Source organism: Balaenoptera acutorostrata, chromosome 16 (assembly GCF_949987535.1).
Source record: "Balaenoptera acutorostrata chromosome 16, mBalAcu1.1, whole genome shotgun sequence".
NCBI classification, from domain to species: domain Eukaryota; kingdom Metazoa; phylum Chordata; class Mammalia; order Artiodactyla; family Balaenopteridae; genus Balaenoptera; species Balaenoptera acutorostrata.
The window spans coordinates 39,344,082-39,356,369 of record NC_080079.1 but is presented as its reverse complement, the minus strand read 5'-3'; the positions used below and the strand labels follow the sequence as shown (position 1 = coordinate 39,356,369).

Sequence of the window (12,288 nt, the reverse complement as noted above, 5' to 3'; positions counted from 1 at the left end):
ACCTTCCAGTCAGAGTTTAGGGTCAGGATCAGATAATCTGTGCCCTCACGGGGCTGATTTTATTACAGCCAAAATAAAGACATTCGAGATTTGAGTTAGCCTCCAAGACTAATAACTGGTACATTTCCATTTCTTCAGGCCTTTTTGAAAGATTAAAAAGTTCATACACTGACCCTTGGGAAAGTGGAAGCAGATTTCAGTACTTGTGAAAAAGGAGTCCTATTTCGGGGATCAACTCTCAAGTTGCTGACGTCTGTGTCTGGGTGGGAGCAGGAGGGGTATAATGGCCTCTAACCCTTTGTTCTGTGATCGGGGCCTCTCCCAGCTCTCTAGAGAGGAGCTCAACCAGCCTCACCCTATTATTTCCTCAGTGGCTGGAGTATTTGGGCTGTTTTCAGTTCATGCCCATGGGACTTGGGAAGAACATGCATTTACAGAAACAAAGACATTCCCCTAACCATTACCTAAAGGTACACATTTTAATATGTCATGGAACCAGAACTTTTACATTGCATCAATAATTGCCTCATTCAAATTATACTTTCAAAGGGCGGTGATGAGTATGCTAAAGGCAGTGTCTGTTTCTAAATTAGTAGAGTTAATTAATGTTACTCTGTATGCCAATTATAAGAAAAGGAGTTTCTGTTAGGGAAGACTATTTATGTAATCTGTTATTTTATTATTTTATTATATGTATACATATGAGATTTATTATTTTATTAATTGAATATTGCGCTTGCTCCTGTTTTGTAGGAGACCCAGCAGAAATCCACCAATGTTGTGTATCAGGCGCATCATGTGAGCAGGAATAAGAGAGGGCAGGTGGTTGGAACAAGGGGTGGATTCCGAGGATGTACCGTGTGGCTGACAGGTATGCTGTGTTGAGATCTATATATTTTTTAATGGAAAACTGATGGTGACACACAATTTTTAGGAAGATAGTGTCACATGCATATTACATGTGTATTTCAACATTAGAAGGAGGCTGAGAGCTGTAATAGAAAGCTTGGGTGTTAGTCCTAACTCTACCCATCAGTGAGAAATAGGACTTCCATCAAGTCATGGAATGTCTCTAGTTCTCTGTTTTCACCTCTTTGGCAGGAAAGGATGGGACAAGTTGATTATGACATTCCCATTCAGCTCTAAGGAATTCTGTAATTCTTAATTTCATGCCCAAACACATTTACTGGCAGTTATGAATGGGGCTCTCCTAATTTGACATCAAGCAATTTGGCTGTCCATTAGAGATATTCTTTATTCTTTTCTGATGTTTTAATATTCTAGGGAGCTCTTTTACTTATTTTAAAAAATTAAAATCTCTGCAAGAAGCAAAACTAATGTTTTCTGTGTAGCTGAGTCTTGTCCCTTGTGTATAAAAAAAGAACTCATTCCCACCGAGGTGACCAAATGAATCTCCCTTTTCTTGTGTTTTTATAGCCCCAGACTGTCAAAGCTAAGGGCTAGTGACAGAACTGGAATTAGTCCTCGGCTGTTACCTTATACTCTTGAGTACAAGGTAGAGGAATTTGATTCCTGGGAATGCAGGTCCGACATAGGCTGGACTCAAAAGAAAAAAACAGGTTCATGTCGTAGACATAATATTTCATATGGAGATGAACTCAGATGCAAAGATATGTTTATCCAGGTTATGAAATCAACTTACGTGTTACTGTTTGCTCACAAATACTAATTTATTCTAACCTGAAGATAGTTCTAAACAACACAACAAGCGAGGACCTGCCTTGCGTCCTTTCTTGCTATTCTGAGTCTTTCCTATTCCTGTCTAAAGCAACCTCATTCTTCTCTTTCAAGTTATTTCCTAGTGCCTGTGGCACTTGCCCTTGGTTTCCGGGTTTCATTCATCCCTGGAAGAACAACTTTCCCTGCTTCCAGGGTGAGGCTGGACAGAGGGCAAGGAGGCTGCTGTGTTCTAGAAGGCAGATTCACCTGCCGCAATTCCTGATGTTTCCCCCGCTTCCTCTGAGAGACGTGACGTGCAGCAGTGAATAAAACAGCGTGCTCCAGACGGTTTCCTCTTGCTATGTGTTTGCCTTCATGAGATGTTTTGCCTTCATGTGTTTGTCCAAATTTTGAATCAGGACATACCCACAGAGTCCATTTTTCTTAATGTAAAACACCCTTGAAAAGACAAAAAGAACAGGTAGAAGAGAAAAAAAAAAATCTCAAGGGTATACTTCCTCTGTCTTTTCTTACTCTCAAAAAGTCATCTTTTCCCAGTTTATTTTTTTTATAGACTTTTACTTTTTTTTTTTTTTAAGTATTTGTTTATTTATTTATTTATGGCTGTGTTGGGTCTTCGTTTCTGTGCGAGGGCTTTCTCCAGTTGCGGCAAGCGAGGGCCACTCCTCATCGCGGTGCGCGGGCCTCTCACTATTGCGGCCTCTCTTGTTGCGGAGCACAGGCTCCAGACGTGCAGGCTCAGTAGTTGTGGCTCACGGGCCCAGTTGCTCCGCGGCATGTGGGATCTTCCCAGACCAGGGCTCGAACCCGTGTCCCCTGCATTGGCAGGCAGACTCTCAACCACTACGCCACCAGGGAAGCCCCCTAGTTTATTTTTTATTATCATATTACAGATGTTGGATATTGACCAGGCAAATCAGGAGAAACCAAATACTTCAAATCTAGAGAGTTGGAGTTGGGTACCGGCTTCACCTACATTAGCTGTGTGATTTTGGACAAGCCAACCAACCTCTCTAAGCCTCGGTTCCCTTATTTGTAAAATGAGAATAAAGATAATACCTGCCTCATAGAGGTATAGGTAGAACAAAATGAAATAAAGCATATATGCACTTAGCACAAGTCCTGGTCCCTAGTAAAACTCTCAGTAAATGTAATTGGTGTTACGTCAATGTATTAAAATAAATGTTCCAATGATCTATTTTAATACAGCTAACTGTGTTAGAAATTTCTATTGTTTCTCTCATTTTCTGATGCAAGAGAACGTACCAGAGATTCAGGAGTCCCATTTCTCCTACCCCACAACTGGACATAACTTTTAAGAGGAATTTATCACATTAATTTCTATCCAAATGAAACTGAAATACATAAAGATGTAATAGACAATGCCTTGATTTACAAAGATTGCCAACACATTCTTCACGTAGCCATTTCTTCTAATGATCCTCTGTCAAAGCCAAGGGCATGACTTTAAAACATAACTAAAAATATGGAAAATACTTGTTTACCTTTCATATATCACCTTTCTTTCCAAGTCTCTCCTGCATCCCTTCTTTACTCTTACTTTTTCTTTTTCCTCTTTCCCCCTGCTGTCTTCTCTGTATTAACAATTTCTTGACTTTCTTTTCTGCCCCTGTCCTGACTTTTCCTCTTCTGGGTGCTGTCTGACAGTGGCTTAGCATCAACTGCATTTTTCTTCAGGTTCAGAGATCTTTAGAACAACTGAATTTTTAGAGGGCTCCTTTTCCAGGGTGGTTCAGATTTTGAGCTCTTAAGTAATTTTGGCGGGTAGCATTTCGTTCCCTTTCTCCTTACATTCTCCCTCATGTAGAAATTATAGTGTGTGTTCCCAATCACTGTGCTTTGAAGCCATGGTAAAAGGCACCTTGTAACTCCACTCTCATGTAAAGACTCCAGACACCTAAGAGTACATGGCAACTCTAACTACATCTACAGCGTAGCTGACGGTGGTTCTCCATCTTTATGTTTTGAGAATCATTTTGGAAAATCTTGAAAACCAAAAGGAGAGTATGTTGGTTCTCTTGTCAGATGGGTGCTTAGCAGCACCTACAAGGGAGGTGGGCCTCCCAGTCTCCAAGGTCTGGCTGTCCCTCCCTCCAGCTGATTGCTCTCATAAGGGGATATGAGGACACCACTGCCGGAGCCTCTGATTTTTTTTTCAAGAGAAGCCATAATCTGAATTTGTATGCACAACTTTCTAATCTATCAAATACTCTGCGGGCAAAGTGTTACCAACTCAGGTCCTTGGACTCCTTAATCAAGAGAAATTGATAAGAGGCCAGACAAGGAGTTCAGGCAAGGCTTTATTGAGGTCCATGCTGCAGCATGAGGGAGCGAAAATAAGAAGCAATTGCTCTTGCTCACTCCTGAGGTGGGGCAAACCGGTTCCTTAAATGGGATGCGAGTAGGGGCAGATGGGTGGTCAGGCTGGAGGGGCGGCTTAGGCGGTCGGCGGACCCCCTTGGTGGTGGTGCCGTGTGCAGGAATCATGCGCAGTACCCTGCTTTTGCTCCCTGCACCCCAGAAATGGCAGCTGGTTTCTGGCCTTTTTGCATCTTATTGTTTATAATTTGCCCCAGCTGTGGCCGCGTGCAGGTATTTTTAGTCCCTTACAGTTTCTTTGTACTCTGTTGCTCCAGGAGACGTTTGTCCAGGTGCAAGCACTCTGGTAAAGGGTCCCAGGTCCCAGCCCATCTCAGAAGCAGAACACACCAAGGACCATACATAGCCTGCCAAGGTCTCCCTATTGATGAACCCCTTTTGCTTTGAAAGGCTATAATCCTAACAAGGGACAAATAGTTATTTCAAGATTTGAAAGAAATGCTAGTACTTGACTTGTAGTAAACTTTGCTTTTCCTAGACTTGAATGGTTTTGATTTGAGGTCAATCCAGTGATTGTAATGAGGGTTTAATTATGCTTGAATTAGGTAAAAATTAGGATCAGTTCACAATTAGGTTCAGAGCACGATTTATTATCTTAAACAGTCAGAGACAGTGCCTGTTCTGTCTTGCCCATTCTGAACAGGTCTCTCTGGTGCTGGAAAAACAACGATCAGTTTTGCTCTGGAGGAGAATCTCGTCTCCCACGCCATCCCTTGCTACTCCCTCGATGGGGACAACGTCCGTCATGGCCTCAACAAAAACCTTGGATTCTCTCCTTGGGACAGAGAAGAAAACATCCGCCGGATTGCTGAGGTGGCCAGGCTGTTTGCCGACGCTGGTCTGGTCTGCATTACCAGCTTCATTTCTCCTTTTGCAAAGGTAAAATGCTTTGGCAACGCACACAACTGCCACGCACAGCGCCGGTGCTCTCAAGCTGCCAGGATGAGGAGCCAGCGGAGGGGAGGACAGAGGAATGTCATACTTTCAGTCTCCCCCACTGGCTCTCCCTCCCCCACTTGCTCCCTAATTTCCTCTCTTTAATATTGGTTATATAAAGAGAGTCCCTTCGTTTCCAGATGCGAGGGCACCAGGTGACATAAACCCTTCCACTTTCACAATGGTAAGGTACACTTGGCCAGAGTTGAAAGGAAGAGAAAGTTAAACAAGAAAAATTTCCAAAGCTCGGTAATTTTATTGGGTTGGCCGAAAAGTTCCTTCGGGTTTCCCTGTCCCTCTTAACCGAAAAACCCGAACGAACTTTTTGGCCAAGCCAGTATTTCTCCAAAAAGTCAGAGCTTAGCTTACTAAAGAAAACAGCAGTTCCTCACCAATGCATCAGGTTATGTGTGTTCAACGTTGAAATCAACGAGGTGGAGTGTTACTCCTCTTGTTTTAAAACAGGAAATTTCTGTGAATTACATATAAAGACACTATGTACTTTGAACACATCCTTTGAATGAAATGCTCTTATATTGCCAGCCCTGTCTTTTGGTTGGGATTCTTTCCCATTTTTTTTTGTTTGTTTGTTCGCTTTTTTTTTTTTTTTGGAAAGTACTTGGGAGAGTTGTTTACTAGAGTGAAATTTCTGGAGTTTCTCTAAAGGGCTAGTTTCCTGACACCTCTGAAGAGCTCAAACCCCAGGGTTATCTTAAGGTCATGGACGACCAGAGCACACAGTATTTTGTGATGAAGAATTTCATTATGAAACCTCTTCTTACATTCTTTTTTTTTTTTAATTTTTTTTTCTTTGCCAAGTTTTTTTTTTTTTTTAATTTATTTTTGGCTGCATTGGGTCTTTGTTACTGCACGTGGGTTTTCTCTAGTTGCGGTGAGCGGGGGCTACTCTTTGTTGTGGTGCGCGGGCTTCTCATTGTGGTGGCTTCTCTTGTTGGGAGCACGGGCTCTAGGCACGCGGGCTTCAGTAGTTGTGGCACGTGGGCTCAGTAGTTGTGGCTCATGGACTCTAGGGCACAGGCTCAGTAGTTGTGGCGCACGGGCTTAGTTGCTCTGCGGCATGTGGGATCTTCCCGGACTAAGGCTTGAACCTGTGTCCCCTGCATTGGCAGGCAGATTCTTTTTTTTTTTTTTAATTAATTAATTAATTTATTTATTTATGGCTGTGTTGGGTCTTTGTTGCTGCGCATGGGCTTTCTCTAGTTGCGGCGAGTGGGGGCTACTCTTCGTTGTGGTGCACAGGCTTCTCATTGCGGTGGCTTCTCTTGTTGCGGAGCACGGGCTCTAGGCGTGTGGGCTTCAGTAGTTGTGGCATGCAGGCTCAGTAGTTGCGACTCGTGAGCTCTAGAGCGCAGGCTCAGTAGTTGTGGTGCACGGGCTTAGTTACTCTGCGGCATGTGGGATCATCCATGGACCAGGGCTCGAACCCGTGTCCCCTGCATTGGCAGGCGGATTCTTAACCACGGCGCCACCAGGGAAGTCCCTCTTCTTACATTCTTAAAGGTAATTTTTTTCCAGGATCGTGAGAATGCCCGCAAAATCCATGAATCTGCAGGACTGCCATTCTTTGAGATATTTGTAGATGCGCCTCTAAACATTTGTGAAAGCAGAGATGTAAAAGGTCTCTACAAACGGGCCCGAGCTGGGGAGATCAAAGGTAGGAGAGCCAGTTCAGCGGTATCTTTGCCACTTACTTATGCCACCAATTCTTATTAGTCTGTGCCCAGAAATCTGTCTGAAGTTTCAAAAACTGTTTTCCAAAATTGCATATAGTGCACACAACTTTTTATCAAACCGTAATATCTTCAATATGTCCGTGGGCTAGTTAAAATGTGGGCTTGTATTTTTCAAGAACTATCACCCCAGCCACAAGCAATCAAGTTTACAGAACTAAAATGGATATGTGTATGTGCCTGTGTGGAGGAGGAATCTTTCAGTTTTCCTCCTACTTGTTTTCCTTTTCCATTCTAATCCGCTGCAGAGGGCTTGGACTCAGACAGATTTTGTTGATAATCGGGGCTTTCTGTATTGACAACACAGCTGTATATGTTCTTATCTATGGCTAGAGGGCAAGGATAGCTGTTTGACCTTTTCTGTTTTAATCTGAATACAGCGGTTGAAAACATTATTGCAACGTGTGTCATGTCTTATTGAGTAAAAAGATTGTTCTGTTGGTGCAGATGTGATTTTCAGCCTTCTGCCTTGCAGGGTTTACGGGTATTGATTCCGATTATGAGAAACCTGAAACTCCTGAGCTTGTGCTTAAAACCAATTTGTCCTCGGTGAGCGACTGTGTGCAGCAGGTGGTGGAACTTCTACAGGAGCAGGTGGGTGGACTGAACGTCTTTTTTTTTTTTTTTTTTTAATAGTTTTATACAGTCATAAAAGATCATCTGTTTACTGAAGTGTTCTTTTTATAGTTTTCATTCCAAACTGTTACCAAGTCTGCTTCATTTCAGAACATTGTACCCCACACTATAATCAAAGGCATCCACGAACTCTTTGTGCCAGAAAACAAACTCGACCAAGTCCGAGCTGAGGCCGAAGTGCTCCCTTCGTTATCAATTACCAAGGTAAGAGGGTGCACACTGGCTAATGGAGACTTAGGCTTAATGTCAGTCATTATAGTCCATTTACAATTACTCTTAATGAATAAGGAAGGTAGGCATAAGGAAAATGCAATGCCTATAAAGAAAAACACTTAATTTTGCCAATTTTTTTTTACCTCTTCTTCAAGAAAATCTCTCATCAAGTGTTGCCACAAGGCAGCTGATCAATGCCATGTACAGAGGCAGACTGGGAACGTAACTTCTATATTTGCAGAGGACAGTTTTATGTGGTTGTCATTATACCTTCAGTTATGCCAGCGTGCAAGCATTAGGCAGTAATTATTTGTTGGCAGTTGCTGAGAAAATAGTTTGTCCAGAATACAGGTGTTTCTTGGACCATTGAGAAGGAATTTGAAGAAAACAAGAAGCAACCCTGATCTAAAGTGACATGAATGCCTTGATCTTTTTCCTGCTCTGCACATCCCACTCTTCCCTCATCAGGGAGAGTCCAGTCTGAGGAGAGGGAGCTTTGGTTGCATTGATTTTGCTACCTAGAAGATGTTACGATGCAATCCCAGCAAACAGCCCTGCAGATGCCTTCGCCTGTTTACTGGTTAGTGTTAGTTGGTTCATATAAGGTGATCAGGTCTTCACTGGTAACCTTTTGGTATCCATTAAAACCTTGGACATTTTTTTTTTAATTTTTTTTTATTTTTGGCTGTGTTGGGTCTTCGTTTCTGTGCGAGGGCTTTCTCTAGTTGCGGCAAGCAGGGGCCACTCTTCATTGCAGTGCGCAGGCCTCTCACTATCGCGGCCTCTCTTGTTGCGGAGCACAGGCTCCAGACGCGCAGGCTCAGTAGTTGTGGCTCACGGGCCTAGTTGCTCCGCGGCATGTGGGATCTTCCCAGACCAGGGCTTGAACCCGTGTCCCCTGCATTGGCAGGCAGATTCTCAACCACTGCGCCACCAGGGAAGCCCCTGGACATTTTTTTAAGAGGCAGAGTACATTGGGAATGTGCTTCAGCTCATGAAGACCCAGGCTTTAGTAAGTCATGACGAACTTATAAACACAATAAATTCTGAGTTTTCCAATGCTCCAGGCAGGTGAGAAACACATAATTATAATTACAGTGTGGAATAATAGTTCCAATAACAAAATGGTCTGCAAGGTACAGAAGAACTTCAAAGAATCTAACGATTAATTCTTTTGATCCTAGGGGTGACAGGAAAGATTTCAGAGCAGTGACCCATGAGCTGGGTTTTATTTTTATTTGTATCTATTTATTTATTTATTTTGGGGGGGTTATTTTTTTATTTTTATTTTTTGAGCTGGGTTTTAAATGACGAACAGGGTTTTCAGGTAGAGGGGAGGATGGGCTTGAAACCACGTGTGTGTTCAGACTGCACACTGTCTGGCACTGTGGGTGACTAGGCCCCCAGGTGGGGAATGGGGGCAGGTGGACATCCCTACATGAGCCCCTGGGGCCAGAGCTTGAAGGCCTGTCAGTATCACGCTAAGAATTTTAGACGTTTGTCTTTTTTTAAAAAAATTTATTTATTTATTGTTTATTTTTGGCTGCGTTGGGTCTTTGTTGCTGCGCGTGGGCTTTCTCTAGTTGCGGCGAGCAGGGGCTACTCTTCGTGGTGGTGCGTGGGCTTCTCATTGCGGTGGCTTCTCTTGTTGTGGAGCACGGGCTCTAGGCGCACGGGCTTCAGTAGTTGTGGCACGCGGGCTCAGTAGCTGTGGCTCATGGGCTCTAGAGCGCAGGCTCAGTAGTTGTGGCACACGGGCTTAGTTGCCCCACAGCATGTGGGATCTTCCCGGACCAGGGCTCAAACCTGTGTCCACTGCATTGGCAGGCGGATTCTTAACCTCTGTGACACCAGGGAAGTCCCTGGACATTTATCTTAGTGTCAATGGTTTGCTCACTTCAGTCAAATAACTAACACATTTGGTGAAAAAAATGTAGCCAAACCAGAGTTTTTGTGGAAAAAAGAATGAACAGTGAATCTTCAACACAGTTGCACATTGTAAGGATAGATACAGCCTAAAGTGTTCAAAGAAATCATCCCAATTTGAAATCTTTTCACCACTCTCCCACAGAAAGTTCTAGACTCAAACTTCTCCAGCCCCTAGATCATGGGTCAGCATTACATATGGAAATGCTTAAATCATAAAAGGTTCTGCCTTCATTCTCCTGTCAACTGAATAAGAATGGACTGCCCTGGGGCCAGATGGCTGGAAAATGGAGCTTATGGAAATGTTCACCTGCTTTTTTGTGTTTTGCAGCTGGATCTTCAGTGGGTCCAAGTTTTGAGTGAAGGCTGGGCCACTCCCCTCAAAGGTTTTATGCGGGAAAAGGAGTACTTGCAGGTTATACACTTTGGCACCCTGCTAGACGGTATGGGTTTTTGTTTTTTCGTTTGTTTGTTACTCTTTATTATTAAAGAAAAAAGTATTTCTCAGAAGTTTTCACAGGAACAAGAAATGCTAATCCTTGGTTTGTAAATCCTATTGTGAAAATAGTTCGATTATTTATGGTGTGTCCAATTATGTATAAACTTCCATTTTTAGGATTTTTTTTGGTCATCCTCTAAGGATTATTGATTACTTAAAGCTAAGGCACCATAAAATAAAGGTTTGACTTGCAGACAAAGCCAAGAGAAGGTTAAGTCTTCTTCACCTCCACCTGCCCTTTGCTGGCCTTGATATTCAGAAGGCAGTGGACAGTCAGAAGTACCATTGGCAGCTGCTTGGACCATCCTGGGGAAGCCAGGATGAACTCAGCACTCATTGCTGACTTACAGGATGCCTCCCATCCTCCAGCAAACATTACTGCAGCAGCTGCTTTCCTTGGTGGATAATAAAGTGTCGATATTCATGCCCATACATGAAATATATTAGGATGGCTTCATCCACTAAACTCTAATAGGGGGTGTTAAGGAAGCTTTCTGAGCAGAAGCTGAATGGCTTTTAGAGAACTGCTCCTGTCAAGGTTAGAAGGATGTCTCATTCAGAAAACTTCCAGATCCTTCTCTGATCATTTCCTTCCTAGAACTGTCTTGACCTTATCAAATAGAACTTATTTATTTCAAGATCTTGGGGAATAGCTGATAAGTGGGGGAGGGATAGGATAGAGGCATACTGAATTTGTAATACTGAGCAGGGCTGCAAACCTTCTAGGAAGAAAAATCAAATCAGATGTTCTTTCCTGAGAAAGATGTTCATGTTCTAGGTTTGTGCCTCTGTCTGGGGAATGGGGCGTAAAGCAACCCCAGTTGTAGTTAGGTTTCAAAACTCCCCATACCCTCCAGAAGCCTCCTTAATTCCTACGTAAGTCAATTAATAAAAATACATACCAGGGATGTAACATGCTGCCCACCTCTACCTAAGTAGAGGCAGAATATCATAGTGGATAAGAGTGAGCTGTGGAGCCAAACTGTCTGGGTTCAGGGCAAATTGCTTAAACTCTCTGGGCCTCAGTTTCCTCATCTGTAAAATAGGGATGTTAATAATAGTACCTACCTCAATGGGATGTTGAATGTTTAAAAGAATACAGTACCTGGTCCAATAGTAAATGTTCCATATATTAACAACCCCCTCACTGCATAAAATTAAAAGGACTTCAAAGTCTTGAACAGACCAAGTAGCTTATCTCTAGTCACATCCGTTTGGAAGTAGCACAGATAAGATGTTCATCAGCTAGCCAATAAATATTTATTGAGTGTCCTCGGATGTCAGGGTTTGTTCTAGCTGCTGGAGATAGATAATGAAGACAAATATGAGCTTGCTGGGACAGGCAGTGCAGTTCATCTTCTGAATGCTAGTCCGGAGGGGTTTTCCCGCCACATCAGTGGTTGTCAAACTTTTTTTTTTTCAAGTCATAACTATTTCAGTGAAATCTGAGGCAATATATACAACAGATGAAAATGGAACTGCTCCTTTGGAAGAAGTGGGCTCAGTCTTTCTCCCACCTGGACAGCAGCCCTGAGGGTGTCTAGGGAAAGCCGGTTGAAACACTGCCCTCTACCACACCATGACAGTCTCATGACAGAGCTTGGCTCAATGGCTTTTGGACTGAGTAGACACGGTTAAATTCCAAAAATGATGTCTCTCTGTATCAGAAGGTTGGGCAAGGTATCATTTGTATGGATATCATTTAATTTTAACCAATTTATGAAGTTTGAGTCACCACCATTGAAAATTTGAAATAATTTTTGTAGCCATAGACATGTGGCCATTTTCATCTACCATTAAACAATTGCACATTTCTTGATCACCTACAATCTGCAGGTAAAATTGTTTCTATTCTGACCCTGTCTCCCAAAAGTATTTTGTTGGTTTTAATTTTCTCAAAGGTTCACAATTTCCCCCACAGTAAAAAAATAAAATAAAATTAGCTCAGTCTACTCAGTCGAAAAGCAAAATCAAACATTTTTTAGTGTTTTTGATGATTATATAGTGTGAGTTACTCCCTATATTACTCAAGGATCTATTTTCATGTCAGTGTATTATTATTATTTTATTTATCACTGGATATATAGTTTGGGGGGGCTGTCATAGATCCTCCAATGATAAATGTCACATCTAAATTTAAAAATGGAACCTCAAGCTTATGTTCTTGACTGGTGGCATCCAAGTAGGGTTAAGACATAGCAGCCTTGTGAGACCTGATCATTTAAT

The 12,288-nt window shown here is 42.6% G+C and overlaps 1 protein-coding gene across 3 annotated transcripts in view; it reads left to right on the top strand.

The window, feature by feature from the left end:
• Positions 1 to 12,288, top strand: part of PAPSS2 (3'-phosphoadenosine 5'-phosphosulfate synthase 2) — a 79,839-nt gene that overhangs the window by 50,207 nt on the left and 17,344 nt on the right. For all 3 annotated transcript variants that reach the window (XM_057531411.1, XM_057531413.1, XM_057531412.1), the window contains exons 2-7: positions 754 to 871; positions 4,745 to 4,980; positions 6,574 to 6,712; positions 7,264 to 7,382; positions 7,515 to 7,628; positions 9,895 to 10,006. In XM_057531411.1, coding sequence (XP_057387394.1) covers positions 754 to 871; positions 4,745 to 4,980; positions 6,574 to 6,712; positions 7,264 to 7,382; positions 7,515 to 7,628; positions 9,895 to 10,006 — 838 coding nt within the window. The remainder of the gene's footprint in view (positions 1 to 753; positions 872 to 4,744; positions 4,981 to 6,573; positions 6,713 to 7,263; positions 7,383 to 7,514; positions 7,629 to 9,894; positions 10,007 to 12,288) is intronic.